Raw genomic sequence first — 22,132 nt, forward strand, 5'->3', positions numbered from 1 at the left:
GCGGAAAACTAAAGGAAATGTTTAGCAGAATGTTCATGCTGCCCATTTCCATATTGTCATTGTGTGTGTGTGAGTGTTTTGGCAGTCCCATGGTCACCTTCATTCACTTTCATTGTATGATAAAGGGCAGCATTAACATCATGCCTAAATTCTGCTTTTGTGTTAAGCAGAATTTTTAATTTTGCGTAAATTATTAAATTTATAATAAAAAGATAAACTCATCTTTTTTCCTTCATTGATTTTAAAAATCACGAGGATTTAAAATAATGAAAAATAAACCAACAAATAAAATAAACTGCATACTTTCATTTGTGAATCATTAACTTTATTCTGTGACAGCAACAAAAATTGAAGTTGATGGAGGTTGCGTTTACCTCACCTGCACTGAATTCAGTGAGAGGGTTGTGTCTAGAGAATGGCAAATTCAAACAGAATATGCATGAACAACACATCCACTCAAAACACGACAATCCCCACACGCCTCCATGATACAAACTATTTCGACACCATCCACAAAGCAGGGGTTTGATCAGGCTTTAAAGCATGTGTCTGTGAGAGGGGTACTTTTTGTGCTCTGCACATAAGTTCCTCTGAACTACCCACATCAGGAAAGGTTTTCTTCCAGAATGTTCTGTAGACAATTTTTTCAGTTCACATAATATCTCATTACAGAGTCCTTACACGACATTTCTATAAGGCCAAAATAAATAAACCGACAACTCTCTTCTATACATATGCAATACAATCATCTGCTCTTCGATACTGTACATATAAAGCATTCATCAAGAGAAAGACACACTCCACTGCCTCTAATTGGCTTCTCGGTTATCAACTATACGTTGTGTTCTATTCATTGCTCTCGGCAAAGTAAACACCATAAGCCCTTGTGAAGCTGCTGAGATTGAATACCGTATTGTATTGAAAGTAATGAATTTGTGACTTGTAAAAGATAGGGTGAAGGAAAATGCTTTTTCTAGCATCCCCATAATTATATGTTAACAATGAATTTGAGAAAACCAAGCGGTCAAAGGTGCCACAGTATTCCTTCAACATTTCAAATAGGTTTAATAGAAAACAATTCAGCACAAATTAAAAACATATTTAAGTAAAGTTAAATCTTAAAGGGTTAGTTAACCCAAGAATGAAAATTTGTCCATCTTCTACCCATCCTCGAAGCATCCCAGGTGTATGTGACTTTCTTCTTTTAGAATAATCCAATCGAAGTTACGTAAAAAATTGTCCTTGCTCTTCTAAGTCTTTCAATGGGGTTAAGCGGGTGTTTGGTGTCAACAGTTCAGAAGACGTGAAATAAAGTGCGCGCATTTGTAATAAAACATCCCTCACACGACTCCGGGGGGTGAACAAATGCCCTCTGTAGTGAATCCATGCGATTTTGTAAGATAAAAATCCAGATTTCAAATGTAATAAACACTCACTTCTGCTGACTGTTAAGAACCGGAAGACATGCAGGCAGATTTCATAGTTTGTTAGCTCTGTGTGGGTGACTAGCACAGAGAGAGAACAAAATAAAATGCTGGTCACGAATTAGAAGCACAAAACGAGGATTTGTAAAGAAAAATGTCATAGAATTTCGAAATAAGCCGAGAGGAGACTTTGTTTCCTTTGCTCCTACATTTCCCAGAGGCGCGTGAGTGATGCATACGTCTTCCATCTTCCGCCTGCACATCTTCCGGTTCCAAACAGTCAACAGATGTGAAAAAAAGTGTTTATAACGTTTGAAATCTGGATATTTATCTTACAAAAACACATGGATTCATTACAGGGGGCCTTTATTAACCCCCCGGAGTTAGGAGTTAGGAATGTTTTATTACAGATGCGCGAACTTTATTTCATGTCTTCTGAACTGTTGACAACCAACAACCGTTTACCCGCATTGAAAAACTGGGAAGAGCAAGGACAATTTTTTTATGTAACTTTGATTGGATTATTCTGAAAGAAGAAAGTCACATACACCTAGGATGCTTTGAGGGTCAGTAGAAGACTGATGAATTTTTATTCTTGGGTGAACTAACCCTTTAAGATTATCTTTGCATGCTTCTGGAAATGCATTAAATCAACAGTACACAGACAGAGGCCAGTGCTGCTGATGGGATGTTTCAGTTACAGTTATCAGGATAGGAAATTATTTTTGGATAGTATAAATAAATCATCTAATAAATGTGCATAGTTAACTTTGAGGTTATATCTCTTTTAAAACCTTACAAAATGATCTAAAAGCGTTCTAATGCATAAGAAAAACAAATTCTACTTATACCGCAATAAAATAAGCAAATTTGGGAACATAGTTCTTGGCCACAGGAGGCCATTTTTTGGTTTAAACATTCATAGTCATTTATAAGAGCCATAATCTTCAGATTAAACCAGCCTTAGGCATACTGAAAAATATGCAGCAGGAGAAGTATCTCTTTTGATTATTATTCAGGCCTCTCATTCAATGCACTACTCGAGAAAAAAAAAAGCCAAATCTTTACTATAAATAGACTATGGCTAAATCAGTTTCAAAGTAGAGAATCTGATTTCACAGGAACTCTAAAACATTCATTGGAAATGTTTCAAAGTTGTCTCTAAGGTTCCAGTGCACTGACATATGAAACATCTTAGGTAACTGAAGATGTACTGATATAAAAATTCTGGCCAATAACAGTAAGCTAATAATCTTAAATCATTAAAGGTATTTTATGGATCACCACATTATTTGAACATTATGAAAAATAAATAAATAAATAATTAAAACAAATATTATCATTGTATGTTTTACAAGAGAATATACTATTTGAGTCTTTGTACTTCAACATTTCAGATGTAATTCAGTGTGTTGCTGGCAGTTTCTGTGAAATTAATAAGTTTATTACCAATTTCCGTTTTTTTTTTAGTGTGAATAAGTAAAAAAATAAATACAGAAAATACTATTCAGTATTTCACAATGTTACTTAAATATTTTGTGAAATGTAAGTAAATTGAAAAAAAAAAAAATTAAGTAAATTATTAAGTAATATATGTTTCAATGTATGTCACTCAAGTTGACACCATTTCCAAATTAAAATTTGTTATACTGAAGATTGGGCATGCAAAAAATATTTTAAAACAACCAGAATTTATATCTGCACCCTGAAGAAGCTTTAGTCCTTCACAGATTTTCCTCTGCTGTTTCCAGACACCAAAAAAAAAAAAAAAAAAAAAAAAAAAAAAATTATATATATATATATATTGAGTCAATGAGCTATGGTGGCCCATGCAGGAGATTGTCTCTAGAGTAGCTGTGGAAATGCACTGCAGCTTAAGTGATTTAACACTTTAATGTTTTAGTTTTAGATTTATCAGTCTTAAAATGTATATTCCTCAAGTAAACATCTACATTTAACATTTAGAGCAGTTGTAATGTAGAAAGCATGGATCGCTGTGGCTCAAACGCCATAGCCTTCCATTTCCACCATAAGCTTATAATGATTTAAAAATGGTCCACAAAAGCATTTTCTACTGTACCATATAATCTCCCTCTCTTGCCTTGAGTTTTTCCTCAATGCATTCTCAGGTTGTGCATGAACGATCATGACAAAATGAATTATAAGAGTACTAGTGTACCATAATAAGATATGCAGATGCAAACATTTGTGTCTCAAATTATTAAGCAGATTCACCAGGGAATCATCAGCTTGTGAAGCATTTTAACAACCAAAGCTTGCTAGCAACCATAGATACAGATGTCAAACCAAATGAAGCTGAAAACACAAAAGATCAACACGATTAGGCGAAATAAGAATGGCTACACTGCACCAAGTGTCTAAGAGTGCTTAAAATATCTAATTAAGATAACATTAATGGCTATTAGAACATTCTAGATTAGCACAAATACTGCATCTGGAGCATGTGCAAAGTAATCCAGCAAAAGGAAGCCACAATCTGCACATCTATATATATATATATATAATTAAACCATAACAGCAACTTCGGTGTGTTATTTAATGTAGATATACCGTCATCTGAGGCTGAGCTGAGATTTTGGAGGTTGGGGAATCCTAAATGCCCTGCACACACAGTTCCCAGGCACCCAGTATTTTTCCTACTTTTAAAAGGTGGCAGATAGCCATTCTGGCCCAATATAACCCTTGGCAACTCTTAGGCTACTACTATCTTGGATAGAAGGAATTACAAACAAAATGTGCATTGTGTTTGCTCTTTCGTGAACAAAATATATTATGTATCTCATTCAGATATTCTGTGTTTGGTGGACAAAGGCATTTTGTGACATCCTCATTTCATTTTGTTCATGAAAAGTGTTTTCTGTTATACACAAAATAAAAAAGTACATTCACTCTTGTGCACAAATCGAAGTAGCTTTTGTTAGTTTTGAGGTTAGAATTCTGTGTACAAAATGCAGAACTGATTTTACATTGCTTTTCACAAAAATGTTTCAGAAGCCCTGCTAAGATCTCATCAGTTTATATGAATATGACGTGGATCATGATGTCTGGACACTCGAAATTCGATACAATAAAACAAACTTTTGCTCTGCTTGCTTTTACTAATGAATCTTATCATACAATTTCTATACAGGTGCATCTCAATAAATTACAATGTCATGGAAAAGTTCATTTATTTCAGTAATTCAACTCAAATTGTGAAACTTGTGCATTAAATAAATTAAATGCACACAGACCGAAAGTCTTTGGTACTTTTAATTGTGATGATTTTGGCTCACATTTAACAAAAACAAACCATCTCAACAAATTAAAATATGGTTACATGCCAATCAGCTAATCAACTCAAAACACATGCAAAGGATTCCTGAGCCTTCAAAATAGTCTCTCAGTTTGGTTCACTAGGCTACACAATCATGGGGAAGACTTCTGATCTGACAGTTGTCCAGAAGACAATCATTGACACCCTTCACAGCGAGGGTAAACCACAAGTGATGTGACATTCAGTGACCTGACATTCAGCCAAGAATGGTGATCCATACTCAGAATTTGTGCTCTGAATTTCATTTCATCGTGCTCAACCCATTCATTGCCAAAGAAGCTGGCAGTTCACAGAGTGCTGTATCCAAGCATGTTAACAGAAAGTTGAGTGGAAGGAAAAAGTGTGAAAGAAAAAGATGCACAACCATTCTCACAGCCTTATGAGGATTGTCAAACAAAATTGATTCAAGAATTTGAGTGAACTTCACAAAGATTGGACTGAGGCTGGGTTCAAGGCATACAGATGTGTCAAGGAATTTGGCTAAAGTTGTGGTATTCGTCTTGTTAAGCCACTCCTGAACCACAGACAATGTCAGAGACATCTTACCTGGGCCAAGGAGAAGAAGAACTGGCATTCAAAGTCCATGACATTCAAAGTCCTCTTTTCAGATGAGAGCACGTTTTATATTTCATTTGTAAAACCAGGGTCCAAGAGTCTGGAGGAAGGTTGCAGAAACTCATAGCCCAAGTCCAGTGTTTTTTTTAAACCAAAGTCACTGTACCCATTTACCAAGACATTTTGGAGCATGTCATGCTTCCTTCTGCTGTCCAGCTTTTTGAAAATGCTGATTTCATTTTCCAGCAGGATTTGCCACCTGCCCACACTGCCAAAAGCACCAAAAAGTTGGTTAAATGTCCATGGTGTTGGTGTGATTGACTGGCCAGCAAACTCACCAGACCTGAACCCCGTACAGAATCTATGGGGTATTGTCAAGAGGAAGATGAGAAACAAGATACCAAAAAATGCAGATGAGCTGAAGGCCACTGTCAAAGAAACTTGGGCTTCCATACCAACTCAGCACTGCCACAAACTGATCACCTCCATGCCACGCTGAATTGAGGCAGTAATTGAAGCATTAGGAGCACCTAACAAGTATTGAGTACATGTACAGTAAATGAACATACTTTCCAGAAGGCCAACAATTCACTAAAAAAAAAATCTATTTTTTTATTGGTCTTATGAAGTATTCTAATTTGTTGAGATATTTAATCTATTAGTTTAGTCTGGAACTACACTATCATTTAAAGGTATGGGTCTCTGAGATGCTTTTTCAATGTTTTTGAAAGAAATCTCTTATGATGCTCACTATAGCTACGCTTATTGTGTATGATAATATATTTTGAAATGTTAAACAGATTAGATTAGATTATTTTAAAATGTAAGGCAGATTTAGCATTTATACTAAAAGTCAGTGTGTTTACATGCATTTTGACTACTTCTAAATGGGGTTTGATTTATCTGATCACAAAATGTTTTGAAACTTTTTAGAAAGTGGTAGAAGTTCAGAAAAATATGTTTAGCTTTCATTAATGGTTATTTTAACTAAGAAGACCAAGGAAAATGTGATTCATCATGACTTGAGCTTTTTACCATAAGATACAGAGCAAATGCTTTTTAATTCAAGAAATATAAACCATTTAGTTTATGGTTAATTTGAGTCATCATTAATGAGTCATTTTTATGCAATATGGATCATCTGCTGTATGCAGTGCAGTCCGCAATATTAACTCAGACTACATTCTGAGCCAATGCACTGCATATGTATCCACTTTGAAGTACAATTTCACAAAGGTGTCATGAAAAACCACTAAAACCACCTCAAATGATGTGGAAAAGACTAACCAAGCATCACTGATCTCAGGTTTAGATCTATAGACACTCATACTTTCAAGTGCTTGAGTTTTTCATATGAGAAATGATTTAAACAGACTCACAAGCAATGTGAAGACTTGCTTCTCTGCTGAGAATAGTCCCGAACGAGTTGGAGGCCAGACACTGGTAGATACCAGCATCCTCTTCCTTATTGAGCTGGCTGATTCGAAGGGTTCCTCCTGAGATGCTGTATCGAGAGCCAGGTTGAGGGGGAATGAAGCTGTCATTAATTTTCCACCTATAAAATACAGGCATAGTTAGCAGAGAGTGAAAGGAGATTCTGGCATACTAGAAGATATTTTTCTCTTCATTCAAATTGAAACATAGTGAAATACATTTGTTTGTTATTTGTAATATATTGTACATGGGACTTTGCACATATAGAATACAAAATAAGATCTGAATCTTTAAAAAATGGTCAGTGAAAAGAAATTCTGACTGTCCATCTAAAGCAGTGTTGTTTAACTAAGTCTACTAAAAACTGTTATTGTTAATTGAAATAAAGCAAAATTAAAATAAATTAAAGCCAAAAAAATTACAAATTAGAAATGTTGTCTTGGGAACTAACTGAAATAATGAAATAAATAAAGTTTAAATTGAAGTATAAAACTAAACTGAAAAAAAAACTAAAGCTAAAATTACTAAAACCTGAACTAAAAACGAAAACGGAAAATATAGAAATAAATGTTAATTCAAATTATTAATAAATATTGTAATTGAATATAAATAATGCTAAAATAACAATCTAGCTAGAAAATTAGAAATTAGATATTTTATATTTCGAATCATGTTTTGTTATTCATTCATTCAAGATGTCTGAAAGTTTTGCAACTCCATAACTTTTATGATTTTCTAGCAAAGACATTACATAAGAATAATTAAAAAATTGTATTTTATCGTTTATTATTATTTGTCATAATCAACATTAGTCAAACATGAACAAAATCCAAAATAAAATAAAATTATTTTAGTCTATTTAAAAATAATACTATAGTTCTGAGCATGGACATACAGTGAGTGCCACATGACAAAAACACCAGCAATAACAAAGTAGAAAGCCATTAAGTAGAAAGACAGGACTTTAACAACAGATCGATGGCCCATACCAGTCACCCCATGATTTCAGAAACCACAAAACCCAAGAGACGCACATAGAAAAGTCTCGTCTTTACGTCATCACACAATTAATCAATACATTTAGGAAATGTAATCACTGCCTTATCTCATTATTAAATTGTAATCACTGAAAAAAACAGACCTCTCTGTCAATGTGGCATACAAATGAGAACAAATGAGTCTGTTGTGTGAATCCCTCAGCAAATAAGGACCATTTTAATTGACGGACTGGAGAAAACAGAGAAGGGCACTATAATGGCCATCTGGTTTTATAATGTGGAGAAAGACATGATCCACATCAATTACCTGTCTGATTATATGCACAATGGAAATCAATATAACGCACAAAAAACTGAAGATACTATGATGATACGTTTCCCCACCATACACTAAAGGCCACGTCTATGACCTTTCCATATTGATAGAAATCTGTACCTTGCTGCACAAGTTAATGCATGGTACTTGGGAGAGATACTGTGTTTGCATGAACAGCCCACTGTTAGCTCTACCTGTCACTCAAACTCAACGATGCCCTTTAAGAAATAATAAATAAATAAATAAATAAATAAATAAATAAATAAATAAACTGGCTTACTATGCTTACTAATGCTGAAAGAATTTCAGTTTTACAAATTTATCAGCTGAACAGAATGACAAAAATTTTGACCTTAGTCTATTGAGGCCTTCAGCCCCTGAGCACAGTACAAAGATGACTTTAGTTGCAGAGTTTGCCCCAGAGTTCACTCCAGTCCTTGAAACTGTCCAAGAGTTCGCTCCTGTTCCTTCCAAGGTGGCAACTTCCATTGCAGAACCTCTTCTGACAAAAGCAGGACTTGTTCTCGAGCTCATGATGTTCCCTGTCACCTCTGACTCTTCCACGGACACTATTATCGAACTCTCCCTGTTACCTGATGCCTTCATTATGGCCACAAATGCCGTTTCTGAACTATCTGTGTCTGTAGATGCTCATGTTGCTACTGCTGTATAACCTCCAGAGGTCCCAGCATCCCCTGCAGAAACTCCAGAGTTGGCAAGGGTGTTTGCTTCAGCTCCTCTTAAGACAGGGGTGCCCACTGATGAACCCTTTTTGTCTGTACTGACGAGGTCATGGAGACCATCAGTGAATGCCCTGTTATACCAGTCTCAGCCTTAGAAGCCAATCATGAATTCTCAGCCCTGCCTATTACGTTTGCTAAGCCTCTGATTTCACTCAATGCAGTCCCAGTCAAAGAGGACTCTCCTGAACTCTCCGTTTGCCCTGTCATAACCAAGAAGGTCATCTGTGAACTCTCTGCCTGTCCTGTCACCTCTATGGAGGCCATCTGTAAACTCTTCCTGTCCTGTCACAGCTATGGATGCCGTCTGTAAACTCTTTGCCTGTCCTATTATGGCTAAGGAGGCTGTTTCTGAACCCTCAGTCTGTCCTGTCACGTCTATGGAGGCTGTCTTTGAACTTTCTGTCTGTCCTGTCACGGCTATGGAGGCTGTCTGTGAATTCTCTGCCTATCCTGTTACAGCTAAGAAGGTCATTTCTTATGGCCACTTACCCTGTAATAAATCTCAATCTGGAGTGCCCATGAGCTCTAGAGGGCACTCTATTCTGTACCTTGCCATTCACTCGGGACTCAATTTCTGATAATCCTTTGCCCAGAATCATCAAGTGCATCGCCTGTCTCTCATCATATCTCATTATCAGTTCACACCTGTCTCACATTAGTAGGGCTATAACAATAGCACACACACACTCTCTGTCTTCGCTGGTGACTGAATGTTGTATTGCTCTCCTGTGGTTTCTAAGATTCCATGATGCTAGTTTCTCTGTTTCCTTGCCTTTGTGCTTTGATTCCTGGACTGTTTTCTTGTTTATGATGGTCTTGCTGCCTGCCCTGACCATTGCCGGATTCTCTAGATTACTCTTTTGCCTTGCCACTGCCATCGTTGTTTGCTGTTGTTGACCATGCCTGTTTGACTACGCTCTTATTAAAGCCTTTCATTTTAATTTTCATTTATTTCATTTATAATAAAGCAAAAACAATAATATTGTGAAATTACTAACATTTAAAAGAACTGCTTAGTAATTATATTTTACATATATAGTAACATGTAATTTACTCCTGTGATGCAAAGCTAAATGTCATTATCAGTGTTCAAAATAGAACAGAAATCTATGAAGAATAGAAAGTTCGAAAGAACAGCATTTATTTGTAATGGAAGTCTTTTATAACATTAAAAGCTTTTACTGCCCCCAAACCCCACCCAAATAAATATTAATATAAATAAATAAATACCGTGTCCAGGGACTTTTTTTTCTTTTTTGCCATGCGGTGCCTCAGGTGTTGAAATAGATTTGTTATACATTATACAGGTTCACATGTACTCCGTTAGCAGTGTGTATACAGTATGTGTTAGTGGTGCAAAAGCAGCAGCGAGAGCGCGTTATTGTAACGCGAAAGCACATTAAAATAATGCACCAGCGCGAATCTCTCTGTTCGCAGCAGATTTCCTTTGCGGTTCATATAATTAGAATATCATGAAAAAGTTGATTAATTTCACTAATTCCATTCAAAAAGTGAAACTTGTATATTATATTCATTCATTACACATCCCAAATTCAGTATCTCAGAAAATGTGAATATTACTTAAAGGGTTAGTTCACCCATATATTAAAATGTCATTAATAACTCACCCTCATGTCGTTCCAAACCCTTAAGACCTCCGTTCATCTTCGGAACACAGTTTAAGCTATTTTAGATTTAGTCCGAGAGCTCTCAGTCCCTCCATTGAAGCTGTGTGTACGGTCTACTTTCCATGTCCAGAAAGGTAAGAAAAACATCTTCAAAGTAGTCCATGTGACATCAGAGGGTCCGTTAGAATTTTTTGAAACATCCAAACAGCTCTCACAACAGACCCGGAAGAGAAAACAATGCTGAATAATGTCATAGTTTTTGTTATTTTTGGACCAAAATGTATTTTCGCTGCTTCAACAAATTCTAACTGACCCTCTGATGTCACATGGACTACTTTGATGATGTTTTTATTGCCTTTGTGTTCCGAAGATGAACAGAGGTCTTACAGCTTTGGAACGACATGAGGGAGTTATTAATGACATAATTTTCCTTTTTGGGTGAACTAACCCTTTAAGACCAATACAAAGAAAGGATTTTTAGAAATCTTGGCCAACTGAAAAGTATGAACATGAAAAGTTGAAAAGTATGAACATGAAGAGCATGTACAGCACTCAATGCTTAGTTGGGGCTCCTCTTGCCTGAATTACTGAAGCAATTCGGCGTGTCATGGAGTCGATCAGTCTGTGGCACTGCTCAGGTGTTATGAGAGCCCAGGTTACTCTGATACTGGCCTTCAGCTCATCTGCATTGTTGGGTCTGGCATATCGCATCTTCCTCTTCACAATACCCCATACATTTTCTGTGGGGTTAAGGTCAGGCGAGTTTGCTGGCCAATTAAGAACAGGGATACCATGGTCCTTAAACCAGGCACTGGTAGCTTTGGCACTGTGTGCAGTTGCCAAGTCCTGTTGGAAAATGAAATCTGCATCTCCATAAAGTTGGTGAGCAGCAGGAAGCATGAAGTGCTCTAAAACTTACTGGTATACGGCTGCGTTGACATTGGACCTCAGAAAACCCAGTGGACCAACACCAGCAGATGACATGGCACGGCAAACCATCACTGACTGTGGAAACTTTACACTGGACCTCAAGCAACATGGATTGTATGCCTCTCCTCTCTTGCTCCAGACTCTGGGAACCTGATTTCCAAAGGAAATGCTAAATTTACTTTCATCAGAGAACATAACTTTGGACCACTCAGCAGCAGTCCAGTCCTTTTTGTCTTTAGACACTTCTGATGCTGTCTGTTGTTCAAGAGTGGCTTGACACAAGGAATGCGACAGCTGAAACCTGCCTTTAACTATCATCTTTGCATTATTGACACTGTTTTCCTAATGAATGTTGTTCAGTTGCTTTGACGCAATGTATTTTGTTTAAAGCGCTATATAAATAAAGGTGACATTGACATTGAAACCCATGTCTTGCATACGTCTGTGCGTAGTGGTTCTTGAAGCACTGACTCCAGCTGCAGTCCACTCTTTGTGAATCTCCCCCACATTTTTGAATGGGTTTTGTTTCACAATCCTCTCCATGGTGCGGTTATCCCTATTACTTGTACACTTTTTTCTACCACATCTTTTCCTTCCCTTCGCCTCTCTATTAATGTGCTTGGACACAGAGCTCTGTGAACAGCCAGCCTCTTTGCAATGACCTTTTGTGTCTTGCCGTCCTTGTCAAAGGTGTCAACGGTCGTCTTTTGGACAACTGTCAAGTCAGCAGTCTTCCCAATGATTGTGTAGCCTACAGAACTAGGGGTCTTCAATATTGAAACTTTTCACAGTATTCCAATTTTCTGAGATACTGAATTTGGGATTATCCTTAGTTGTCAGTTATAATCATCAAAATTAAAAGAAAAAAACATTTGAAATAAATCAGACTGTGTGTAATGAATTAATGCAATATACAAATTTAACTTTTTGAAAGGAGTTAGTGAAATAAATCAACTTGCGGATGATATTCTAAATATATGACCAGCACCTGTATGTTTATATGTGTGTGTATATATATATATACACACCTACATATAGTTTGGGTCACAAATTAAATTATTTATATATATTTCATTTTTATGTTTACACATTACTTTCTATTTACATGTATGTATATAAGTTTTATTTTAATTACTTAAATATATGATGAGTTTGCACTATGTAGTTCAGCTGCATTTTCTGAACTCTGGGTGACAGTTGAGAGAGTAGAGTTACCATGACGATTGCAGCGCATCCTCAGACAACAAAGAGGACCGTTAAGGAAACAACTAATTCTTGTCTCTCTCTCTCATTTAATGTCAAGGTTAGTTAAATTAATTAATTGTCATACCAAACTGTAATTTACATGTTTTAATGTTCAAACAATTTGTTATTATTTATTTTATTAATAATTTTAAGACACTTACAGTATGTCATAGAAAAGTTTACTCATGTATCACTTACCTGAAATACTTACTTAAGTTGTTTTCTTAAGATACTTACCTGAATTCAGACCAGAAGTAAGAATTAGGGCATTTCTGTACATTCGGGTAAGGTCGCTTTCATTTATTTATTGTTTATTTGATCTATACAGTGTGTATTATTTTTTACCAACATGTTTCTGAATAATTTTGTGATTCAAAGAGTCTTACTGACTCTGAAATACAAATGTGTATGCGTATTAAAAGACAACAAAGAGGACCATTAAGGAAACAACTAATTCTTGTCTCTCTCTCTCATTTAATGTCAAGTTGATTACTGCTTACAGTCTTCCCGACTGCCCGGGACCTGTAACATATATATATATATATATATATATATATATATATATATATATATATATATATATATATATATATACTTTTATGGTCATTGTAAAAAAGCCTTAAAATTACTTTGCCACCTTGTTTAACATCCAATATTTTGTTTGATACATATACTGCAGTTAAAATAAGATTAAGTTCAATTAAACTCACAGAGATCAAACAAAAACAGGAGGGAGTCAAAGAAAGAGCGCAGCCACAGAAAATAAGTGGCTGAAGAGAACAGTTTTTCAAAGACAAATTAAATCCAATTAGACTCAGTATGGGACTCCCACAAAAAAATAAAATAAAAAAATAAAATAAATAAATAAATAAAACAGAAAGGCCAAACCAGCTGATACTATTCAGATTGGTTTTGACTCAAGATGAGTCAAATCAAGGACTGTAGCAACAATATAAAGGGCTCTCTGTAATGGCGGCAATGGAGAGCTTCCCTCTGTGATAAATTAATGTGTCCTTGCGGTTTGAAAAAGAGTTCCCTTCATGTTAGAAATACCCAACATGTGCTGAGAGCTCAGGAGAATTTCCAAGATTCTTACACTCAAACTCGAGCCTAGACTGAACAGGTTAATCAGGTATTTTTGATTGTCTATTTGTCTTTGCCACTGACAAAATAAGTTCAAATAAAGCTTGTCACTGTTACACTGGGATCTCACCTGTAGGACGGGGGCGGATGTCCCTGGGCTTCACAGCTGAAAGTGACCTCCCTGCTGGGCTCATTAAGATGAAGAGGGAATACAATACTTCCTGGCTGTTTGGTGAATACTGGCCTCAGAGGACCACTGCCTTCTAAAGGTGAGGAGGAAAAGAACAAAAATACACTGTTAGTCAATGCTAAAATTAGCACTGCTTACCTTTTAGAGCAAAGCTGTTGTGAAAGGGATCCGTCTGTTCATTGGATGAAAGCCTAGCTGTCATTCAATAGCTGTCAAGTGGGTAGAGTAAATTTGGCGTGCAACACTTGAAAATATTGTTGTCAGGATGTTAGCTATGATAAGTTCAAGATGCTGAGATCACAAACACCAAAAGAGCAACACATAAGTTAAAATACAAAATTTTTGAGCTTAATTATTGATTTGAGACAGTAAATTTCTTTAAATAGCTTACTGTGTACTCCTTATCTAGTACCATCTAGTACTTATCTTGACTAATCAAGTCAGATGAAATAAGAGCTTATTCAGTTTCCAAGAAGCACATGGTGACCCATTAAGCTCGCTAATGTGATTTCATCATACCAAAGACACTAACTTGCTGTAAAGTAGCTTAATTGTGTGTATCGTGTAAACACTTAAAAGTCTAGAAATTTTGTGGTTTATTATTCTTCGTAATTACATGTTGATGGTTAGTGCAAACCACTTGTCCTGTCTTATTAAGCACAAATGGCCTTCAGCAAGATGAGACATCCACCCAACAATGAGCAGAATAGAGAGTTTTTAATGCGAGGGTGAAGGCAATTTGCATAATCTAAAACTCATTGTGTGCAGATTAACACAACATAGAGCCTAATGTTACGCAGTGTGCCCAATACACCAAAAAAAATCTCCATGTTTTGTTTAAAAAATGTCGATAAACATAATTTTGGGGTATTTAAATGATACTGCATGACTTTCATAACCTTGAAAACATGTTATGCAGAGATATTAGTAGTTAATTTAGTTTTTTCATTCTACTAAAGTAACCAGTGTCACATCTAGATTTTCTAGCAAGTAAACTAATTTATATACAGTTCTTAGTCTTTGTCTGTGTAGCCTAAATATGACATGCAATTTCCCCAAACAATTTAAAAATATATATATTTTATTAATCAACATTAATAATTTTATCAAGATCCATAATTAACAATAATTTTTGTCAAATGTTCTGTTCCACATTTGAAGTGTGAAGATGGCTTTTGTGGATGTTAATAAAATAATCTGAATGATTAAAGTAATTGGATAAATTTTAAAATTTTGCCTAAAAGACAACACAGGTACATATAATAGGGAATTATAAAAACTGTCCATACAAAAGTAAAAAAAAAACTTCCCCTATTTAATCAATACCAATGGGCAATACCAATAGTTCACCCCAAAATGAACATTTACCCACCCTTAGACGTCTCCAGTACATCAATTAACACCTTGTGAAGCAAAAAAGCTGTGTTTGTAATAACAATACAAAAATAAAAAATAAATAATAATAAAAAAATCCACTGAGGAATTTTTAACTTCAAACCGTTGCTTCTAACATACGAGTCCTCCTTTCATAATATCCTCTTGTCCAGTGAAAAAGTCAGTTCATCTGAATCAGGAGAGAAACATGCACATAACAAGCACTATTTACAAGCAAAAATAGTCCAAAATGGTTTTAAACAAATGGATTTTGATGGACTTTTTCACTGGAGGTTATTGCCTTTATTTGCTATGTACTTGTGTTTTGTAATATTTGAAATACATATATCTGAGATACTGTTTCTATCAACTGTTTGGACTCATTCTCATTCTGACGGCACCCATTCACTGCAGATGATCCATTGGTGAGCAAGTGATGTAATGCTACATTTCTTCAAATCAGTTTTTTCCTTATATTGAAAAGTTAATTTCTGACCCCGATGCATTCAGACGCACTACAGAAATCTCTTTCTTCAATACAATCTGAGGCAGCAGTCACGGCTCACCAAGTACTTTTTTAACTTTTTAGAGGAAACCATCCTCTTGAGAAATTAGTTCATGTTAAGCACATACTGCTGGTTGTTTATTTACTTTGTGCAGATATCAAGTTCCAGAGGGGTGCAAACTGAATTAATGCATCTGAAAATTCTGAACTAACAGGTTTTTTTTTCCATGCCAGAAACTCTAAATTGGTCTACCTAGTCTTCAATTAGAATCTCACTAATGAAGGAGAGGCGGGGTTCATTGTGATTCTGGGTGATAATAGAGCACAGAAGAGCTCTCAGCGGAGGTGTCTGAAATCTATTAAATGGGGAATACTGTACACTGCACCAGGGCTAATTTCAATCTCACTGTCAACAAGGGCTTTAACTCTTAAATGCAAAAGGAAACATGAGAAGATGAAAAGACGTGAGTGAGAGCAAATGATAAATTGATACTTCACAACCATAATATTGACTCAGATTTCCCATTAGCTACCACATTGCTTTCCACTGTTTAGCTGATCCATATTTCCAAAAGCCCGGCCTCCTGCCATTGTCAGTTCTGGTATGATTTTATTTTTAGATTAAAATGTGCAGACTGTGCTGATGCTATTACAAAAAAAAAGAGTGCAGCTGAACAAAACATCTGTAGCACTTACTACAATTACTGACATACATGCAGTGATATTTTTAACTTAAAAACGAAATTATAAACTCATCCCCATTAGTAGAATTCAGTAAAGATGTAATTTACATGTTTTTCCAAAGCTAATACAGAGGCGACATATTCAGTTCTGTGATAATAAGCAGCAAACATGTTACATGTTATCAGTTAATTACATTTAAAAGTTCATAAGGAGCAAAAAAGATAGGGAAGGAGGTTTTCTAATGATATGCCCAAGTTCTGATTGTTGCCTTAGATCAATATAGTTAAGTGTAAAATGTTGAATAAATAAATAAAATAGCAACTTGTGCTATTAAAACAAGGGTTCAAGAACCCCCAGGGGTCCACAGGAATGTTTTATTTATTTATTTATTTATTTTACAAAATGTATTTGTAGTGTTATTGACATGAAAAAATCAGTTTGCACAGCTGTCAACCAATGAATCTGTAGAGAGGTTCTTTTTCCAGCCAATGACCACAGAGCAAAGGAATCAGCGTAGACCTAAAAAAGTGAACTCCAGGTGAAGGCTGTTCAGCTACAGCAGCCAGGTTTATTATACACACAGGCTGGATAAGAACATCATGCTAAATGTTGTTAGATGCAACAAAAGATTAATGCTGGCGATCTGGCTTCGAGTCTGCCTCAGAGCTGGTAGGGCCGTGTGGGTGAGAGGTTATATATAGTCTAACAAAGGATTAAAAATGTTATTTCACCTACTAGTCACCTACTGTTAATCAGTTCATTGCACTGCATCACTTAAACTAGAATTTATTGTTGTTGCTTTCCAAATACTGTAAATCAATATTGACATAGTCTGACACTGCACAACCTGATCTGTGTTGTAGCCTGGAAATAAACCACGTTGTGTTTGTTTCATCTCAAGTATAGGTCTCTGCAGGAAAGTAATGGGAGTTACCTGATCAGGGTGTTTTTACACCATGATACCTGATTGGTTGACGTAATAGTGACGTTAGGTTTAGGGGTGGGGTTGGGTAAGGGGGATCATTTAGATTGCATGATTTAGAAACACCGAGCAGTTTAAAAACACCCACATGGTGATAAACGCCCACTTTTGTTCTGCAGGGACCTAAGTCTCTTTCATCCGGCCAGAGGAGAACTGCCCATACCCCCCACCACCCCCCACCCCTGAGTGAGCCTGGTTTCTCCCAAGGTTTTTTCTTCATTTCTGTCAACGTTAGAGTTTTGGTTCCTTGCCACTATTGCCTTTGGCTTGCTCAGTTGTGTACGCTTGACTGACTGCACAGACACTACTGGAAGAGATCTGAACTGGATGATGACATCACTGAATCATCAGTGAACTGACTTTAGCTGGAAAAATGACTTTGTTGTTGTCTTCTTGCATTATTGACAAATTATTTTCCTGTTTGACACTGTAAAGCTGCTTTGACACAATCAGTATTGTATAAAGTGAAATATTGATAAAGGTGATTTGACTTGACTCGACATAGTCTAGTAGTAATTTTATCTCTCTCACACGTGTCCCACATTCTCCCACAACATCATATCTGCTGTTCTGCAACACAGCAATAACCAGGTGGTCACCCAATAGTTTCAATGATTTTTGACTTGACAATGAGCAAATACTACTGAAAAAAAAAACCTTAATAATGTCCTTATCTCATTTGTTAAAATGGATATTTTCTTACACAAATTCATTGATTTGCTTCAGGAGGCCTTTATTAAGCCCCCAGAGGTGTATGGAGTACATTTTTATGATGGATGGATGCACTTTTATGGGCTTCAAAATCTGGACTCCTCATTCACTGCCATTATAAAGCTTGGAAGGTGCAGGACATTATTTTAATACAACTCTGATTGTATTCGTCTGAAAGAAGCAAGTCTTATACACCTAGGATGTTTTAAGAGTAAGTAAATCATGGGGTAATTTTCATTTATGGGTGAACTATCCCTTTAATCTGCAAGTAGCACAAAAACACACTTTTTCATTGATCAGTGAGAGAGTCAACAGTGAGTTTTAACCCCCAAGATTTTCTTAAGAAAATATTTGAGAACTTCTTAGAATTTACCTTTAATTTGTAATAAAAAAAAATTAATGACTTCATAACCTCCCACCACCCGACTACTTTTTAAACTAAAGTGACGCCCATGGGATTAGTAGATATAGTGTGTTCCACATGTACCTGCCAAAAACTTCTTATGCAATCTTCTGATGCACATGGACATGAAAGTCAGCCCGCTGAGATGCTATCAAAGGCTAAAACGCATTAATTATCAAGTGACTCACTCACGCTAAACAAAGAGCGCTCTCATAATCAAGGCTCTGGAACACGTCAAGTGTGGGCGTCAGTATTAACACTGCACTAAAGCATCTGTCTGTATCCGATCAAGCTGTTCAAAATCAACATGAACAATTTTCCACAGAACAGCTAAATGAGATATCCATACCAAAAATCTGGTACCAAAAGACATAAGGCGTATGTAAATAAAGACAGGGGTGGGAAAGATTTCAAAATGTCAGGTTAAGCTTGGAGCTGATGCAAACCTGAGAAATGCAGCCGAGAGTGAATTTCTATCATGCGAGGAATTAATGCTGCAATCACAGTTCATATTTGCCAGAGGATACGAGGACGGAACTGTCTATTTCAGAAACACCATGTAATTACAAGCTTTGGTGATGCTGCAAATATTACAATATGTTATTAAAATATTGATGGGGAGTAATCTGAAACCATGTTGTTGCCTACGGTTTGATATTATGTTGCGAAGATTTTGCTTTAGGGCTTTACTGGTGCTGCAATTTCTGTCAACAGACCACAGGTGTCCAAAGAGACACACAGTCGCTGAGAAATTATCTATCCCTTTTTCAGCGCAGAATACTACAACACAAAAGCCCACCTTTGTGAAAAGGGAGGTCATTATGAAGGAAGTTGGAGAAAGCAGGTCTCTCTCTCTCTCTCTCTCTCTCTCTCTCTCTCTCTTTCTACCTGAGGGGGGAAATGTATATGGCAGTGTTGCCCCCTGGAGCAGCACCAGAGCTGGAGGGAAAAGCCAAAGAGCAATTTGGAGGCCCAAATAAAAACTAATCTCAAATTCAATACCATCTGACAAGCCAATGAATTCGACCAGCTTACCTCAGCATGAATATCCAGGAACAGACAGGGCGCACAGGGAGGGAGGGAGGGAAAGGGTTTAGGTGTCCGTGTGCCCTCCAATTCATTTGATTCTGAATCAAGGGTTTTATTCATCAAATGAAAAAGCCAATCTTGGTAAGTTAAAATACACACCTGTACTCACCCACGCAAACAAATACACACACACATACGTGCACAAGCAACGAGCCCTGAAGTGTAGAGAACCATGAATTAAATGCAGCTAATTTGGTTAACTTTGCTGCTAACTGTAACAGACTTGAAGGAAGTTAAAGAAATATATCACAATGGATCAATTATGCTGCATATTTATATGTATAAATATAAGTGTATTTATGAATTTGGTCTTTTTCAAATTAAAAAAATGTTCTTCAATGCTGTCCCTGAAAGACAAATAATGTATCAATTATGTGTCAAAAACAGTCAAAAATAAAATGTAATGATTGTTTAAATACATACCCTTGTCAAAAAGAAGTGCGCTAAACTTTATTCAATGTGCAGTTGTAGTGTACATCAAATCTTAAGCCTGTATGATACGGAATATGATATCAATGAGGAAAACAGTATTTGTGATGTTTTTCCAGCTAAAAAAGTATCGAGTTTATAATGTATTACACATCTCCTATTTAATAAAAAGTAACATTTCATATCCAGCTGTTGCTCTTAGGCAACATTGTACTGTACCATCGTGGATCATAAGTATAACCTAACCATCATATCAAGTATTCTTTAAAAAATGTACTTGCAGATTATTATTGAGATATTAATTTAATAAAATGGCTCTTAGGTGTACTTAGAGTTCACTTTCATGACTTTCTTAACACACTTAAGTACACTTTTACAAAAATGTGCTTTTTAAAAACGTCAAATTAAGTTAAACGGCAAAGCAAATTTTAAATTTTTGTTGTTGACTAAAATACTAAAACACATGTAAAGTACTTGATTTAATTAATAATAGTGATATTCAACATTACATTTAAAGATAATATACTGTAGCCTATTTACAATGTACTTAATTCAAACTTTAGCATTTAGAATGTAATTAGTGTACAAATATATATTTGCATGCCATACAAATTTTGATAGAAAAAAAAAGTATATTTTAGTTTACCATAAATGCTGGTCAGTGCATTATGCAAAAACAATAAAAGTAATTATGATATTTCATATAAGAATGCACTTAGTCCCAAGACCTACTTAAGCACTCTAAAGTTAAGTGCTTTGAACATTATATTCAGTGTATTTTTTCAAAGCCATTTTTAATTTATTTTTATTAAGTACACTTTTAAAATGAATGCTGGAGTGTACTTCTTAGGGTCCTCTGTTATCTAATACATATTTTTGTATATGGTTTCACTATGATTTTAATTTGTAAGAGCTTTGACATATGTTTTTATGTAATGTAGAGCTGTGGAGTCGAGATTTCCCTTCACCTGCATCATTATCTTCCTGACACTCTTTAATATATCTGATCCCAGATAAAAATTAAAGGGAATTAGCTTCCCAAAATTGAGTAAAAATCATTAACAATCTAATTCAGTTAGCAGCTTTTGAGAAACAAAACTTGTGCCTATTTTGAATTGAAGCTGAATTAACCAACAATTGGATGTGTTAGTACTTTCCCTTGATTGTGTAGTTTGTGTTTTGTGTCTCTACTCCCCAATCAAAGCACATTTAATCAAGCACAATTATATCCTGCGCCTATTATATTCTACTGCAGTTGCAATTACCTGCCGCCATATGCTCAAAAGACAGAAATGAAACAAACTGTTTAACTGGTGTAACTGTTCACTGGTTTTTAGTCAACTTTCAAAAAGACAAAGCAAATGAATGCAGTTATTTTAACATCTAGAATACATTTGTATTATTTTATTATTATTTTTTTACTTTCAAGAGTGTATAGAGTGCTGGCAATTAAATCACACATAATCATTTCTAGTGGGTTTGCTGTTAATGTAATTAGTATTAGTTTGGAGTGGATGAATAACATTACCATTTCATAATCCTGCAAGATCTTCTTTTATCAGTATCAATTATTGACAATTAACGTTTATTAATGTTTTTTTTTAAATCATGAACACCACTGGCAGAAGTGTCTTTGAACAGACTGAAAAATATAAAACTGACATTTAATGAAATGTATTTCAGTATTCATTAGAGCATACTTTACTACTTGTGTTTTTCCTTTCTCTACACTATGTACTACTTAGTATTGTTTAAATAAAGAGGAGTAGGGCTAGTTGTCACAAGGGCTATAGCTCAGTAACTAAAAGGTTTTCAATCAAATGTCAAACATATGTGTTCTCTAGCAGTGAGCTGTATGTTTTTCAAACCTAGTTTGCATACATGCAGACAAGAGTCAACTATAAAATGCGTTATGATGTCTTAACCTAAACATAATAGTGTGACAACATGCCCCGCTATTGGGTGAACACACCAGGCTACTGTTATAATGAACTGAACCTCTTTTTCAGAATAATTCCACAACATAACACAACCTGGTAGCGGAGAAAAGAGTGCTTTCAAAAATCCCTCAC

The 22,132-nt window shown here is 35.7% G+C and overlaps 1 protein-coding gene across 3 annotated transcripts in view; it reads right to left on the reverse strand.

Moving 5' to 3' along the window:
- LOC132128944 (contactin-4-like) overlaps positions 1–22,132 on the reverse strand; it is a 76,716-nt gene that overhangs the window by 42,046 nt on the left and 12,538 nt on the right. For 2 of the 3 annotated variants that reach the window (XM_059540356.1, XM_059540355.1), the window contains exons 3-4: positions 13,824–13,956; positions 6,696–6,871 (exon numbers count right to left, since the gene is read on the reverse strand). In XM_059540356.1, coding sequence (XP_059396339.1) covers positions 6,696–6,871; positions 13,824–13,956 — 309 coding nt within the window. The remainder of the gene's footprint in view (positions 1–6,695; positions 6,872–13,823; positions 13,957–22,132) is intronic. The other variant, XM_059540357.1, reaches the window with a different exon arrangement.

Source organism: Carassius carassius, chromosome 46, assembly GCF_963082965.1.
Source record: "Carassius carassius chromosome 46, fCarCar2.1, whole genome shotgun sequence".
Classification (NCBI taxonomy): Eukaryota; Metazoa; Chordata; class Actinopteri; order Cypriniformes; family Cyprinidae; genus Carassius; species Carassius carassius.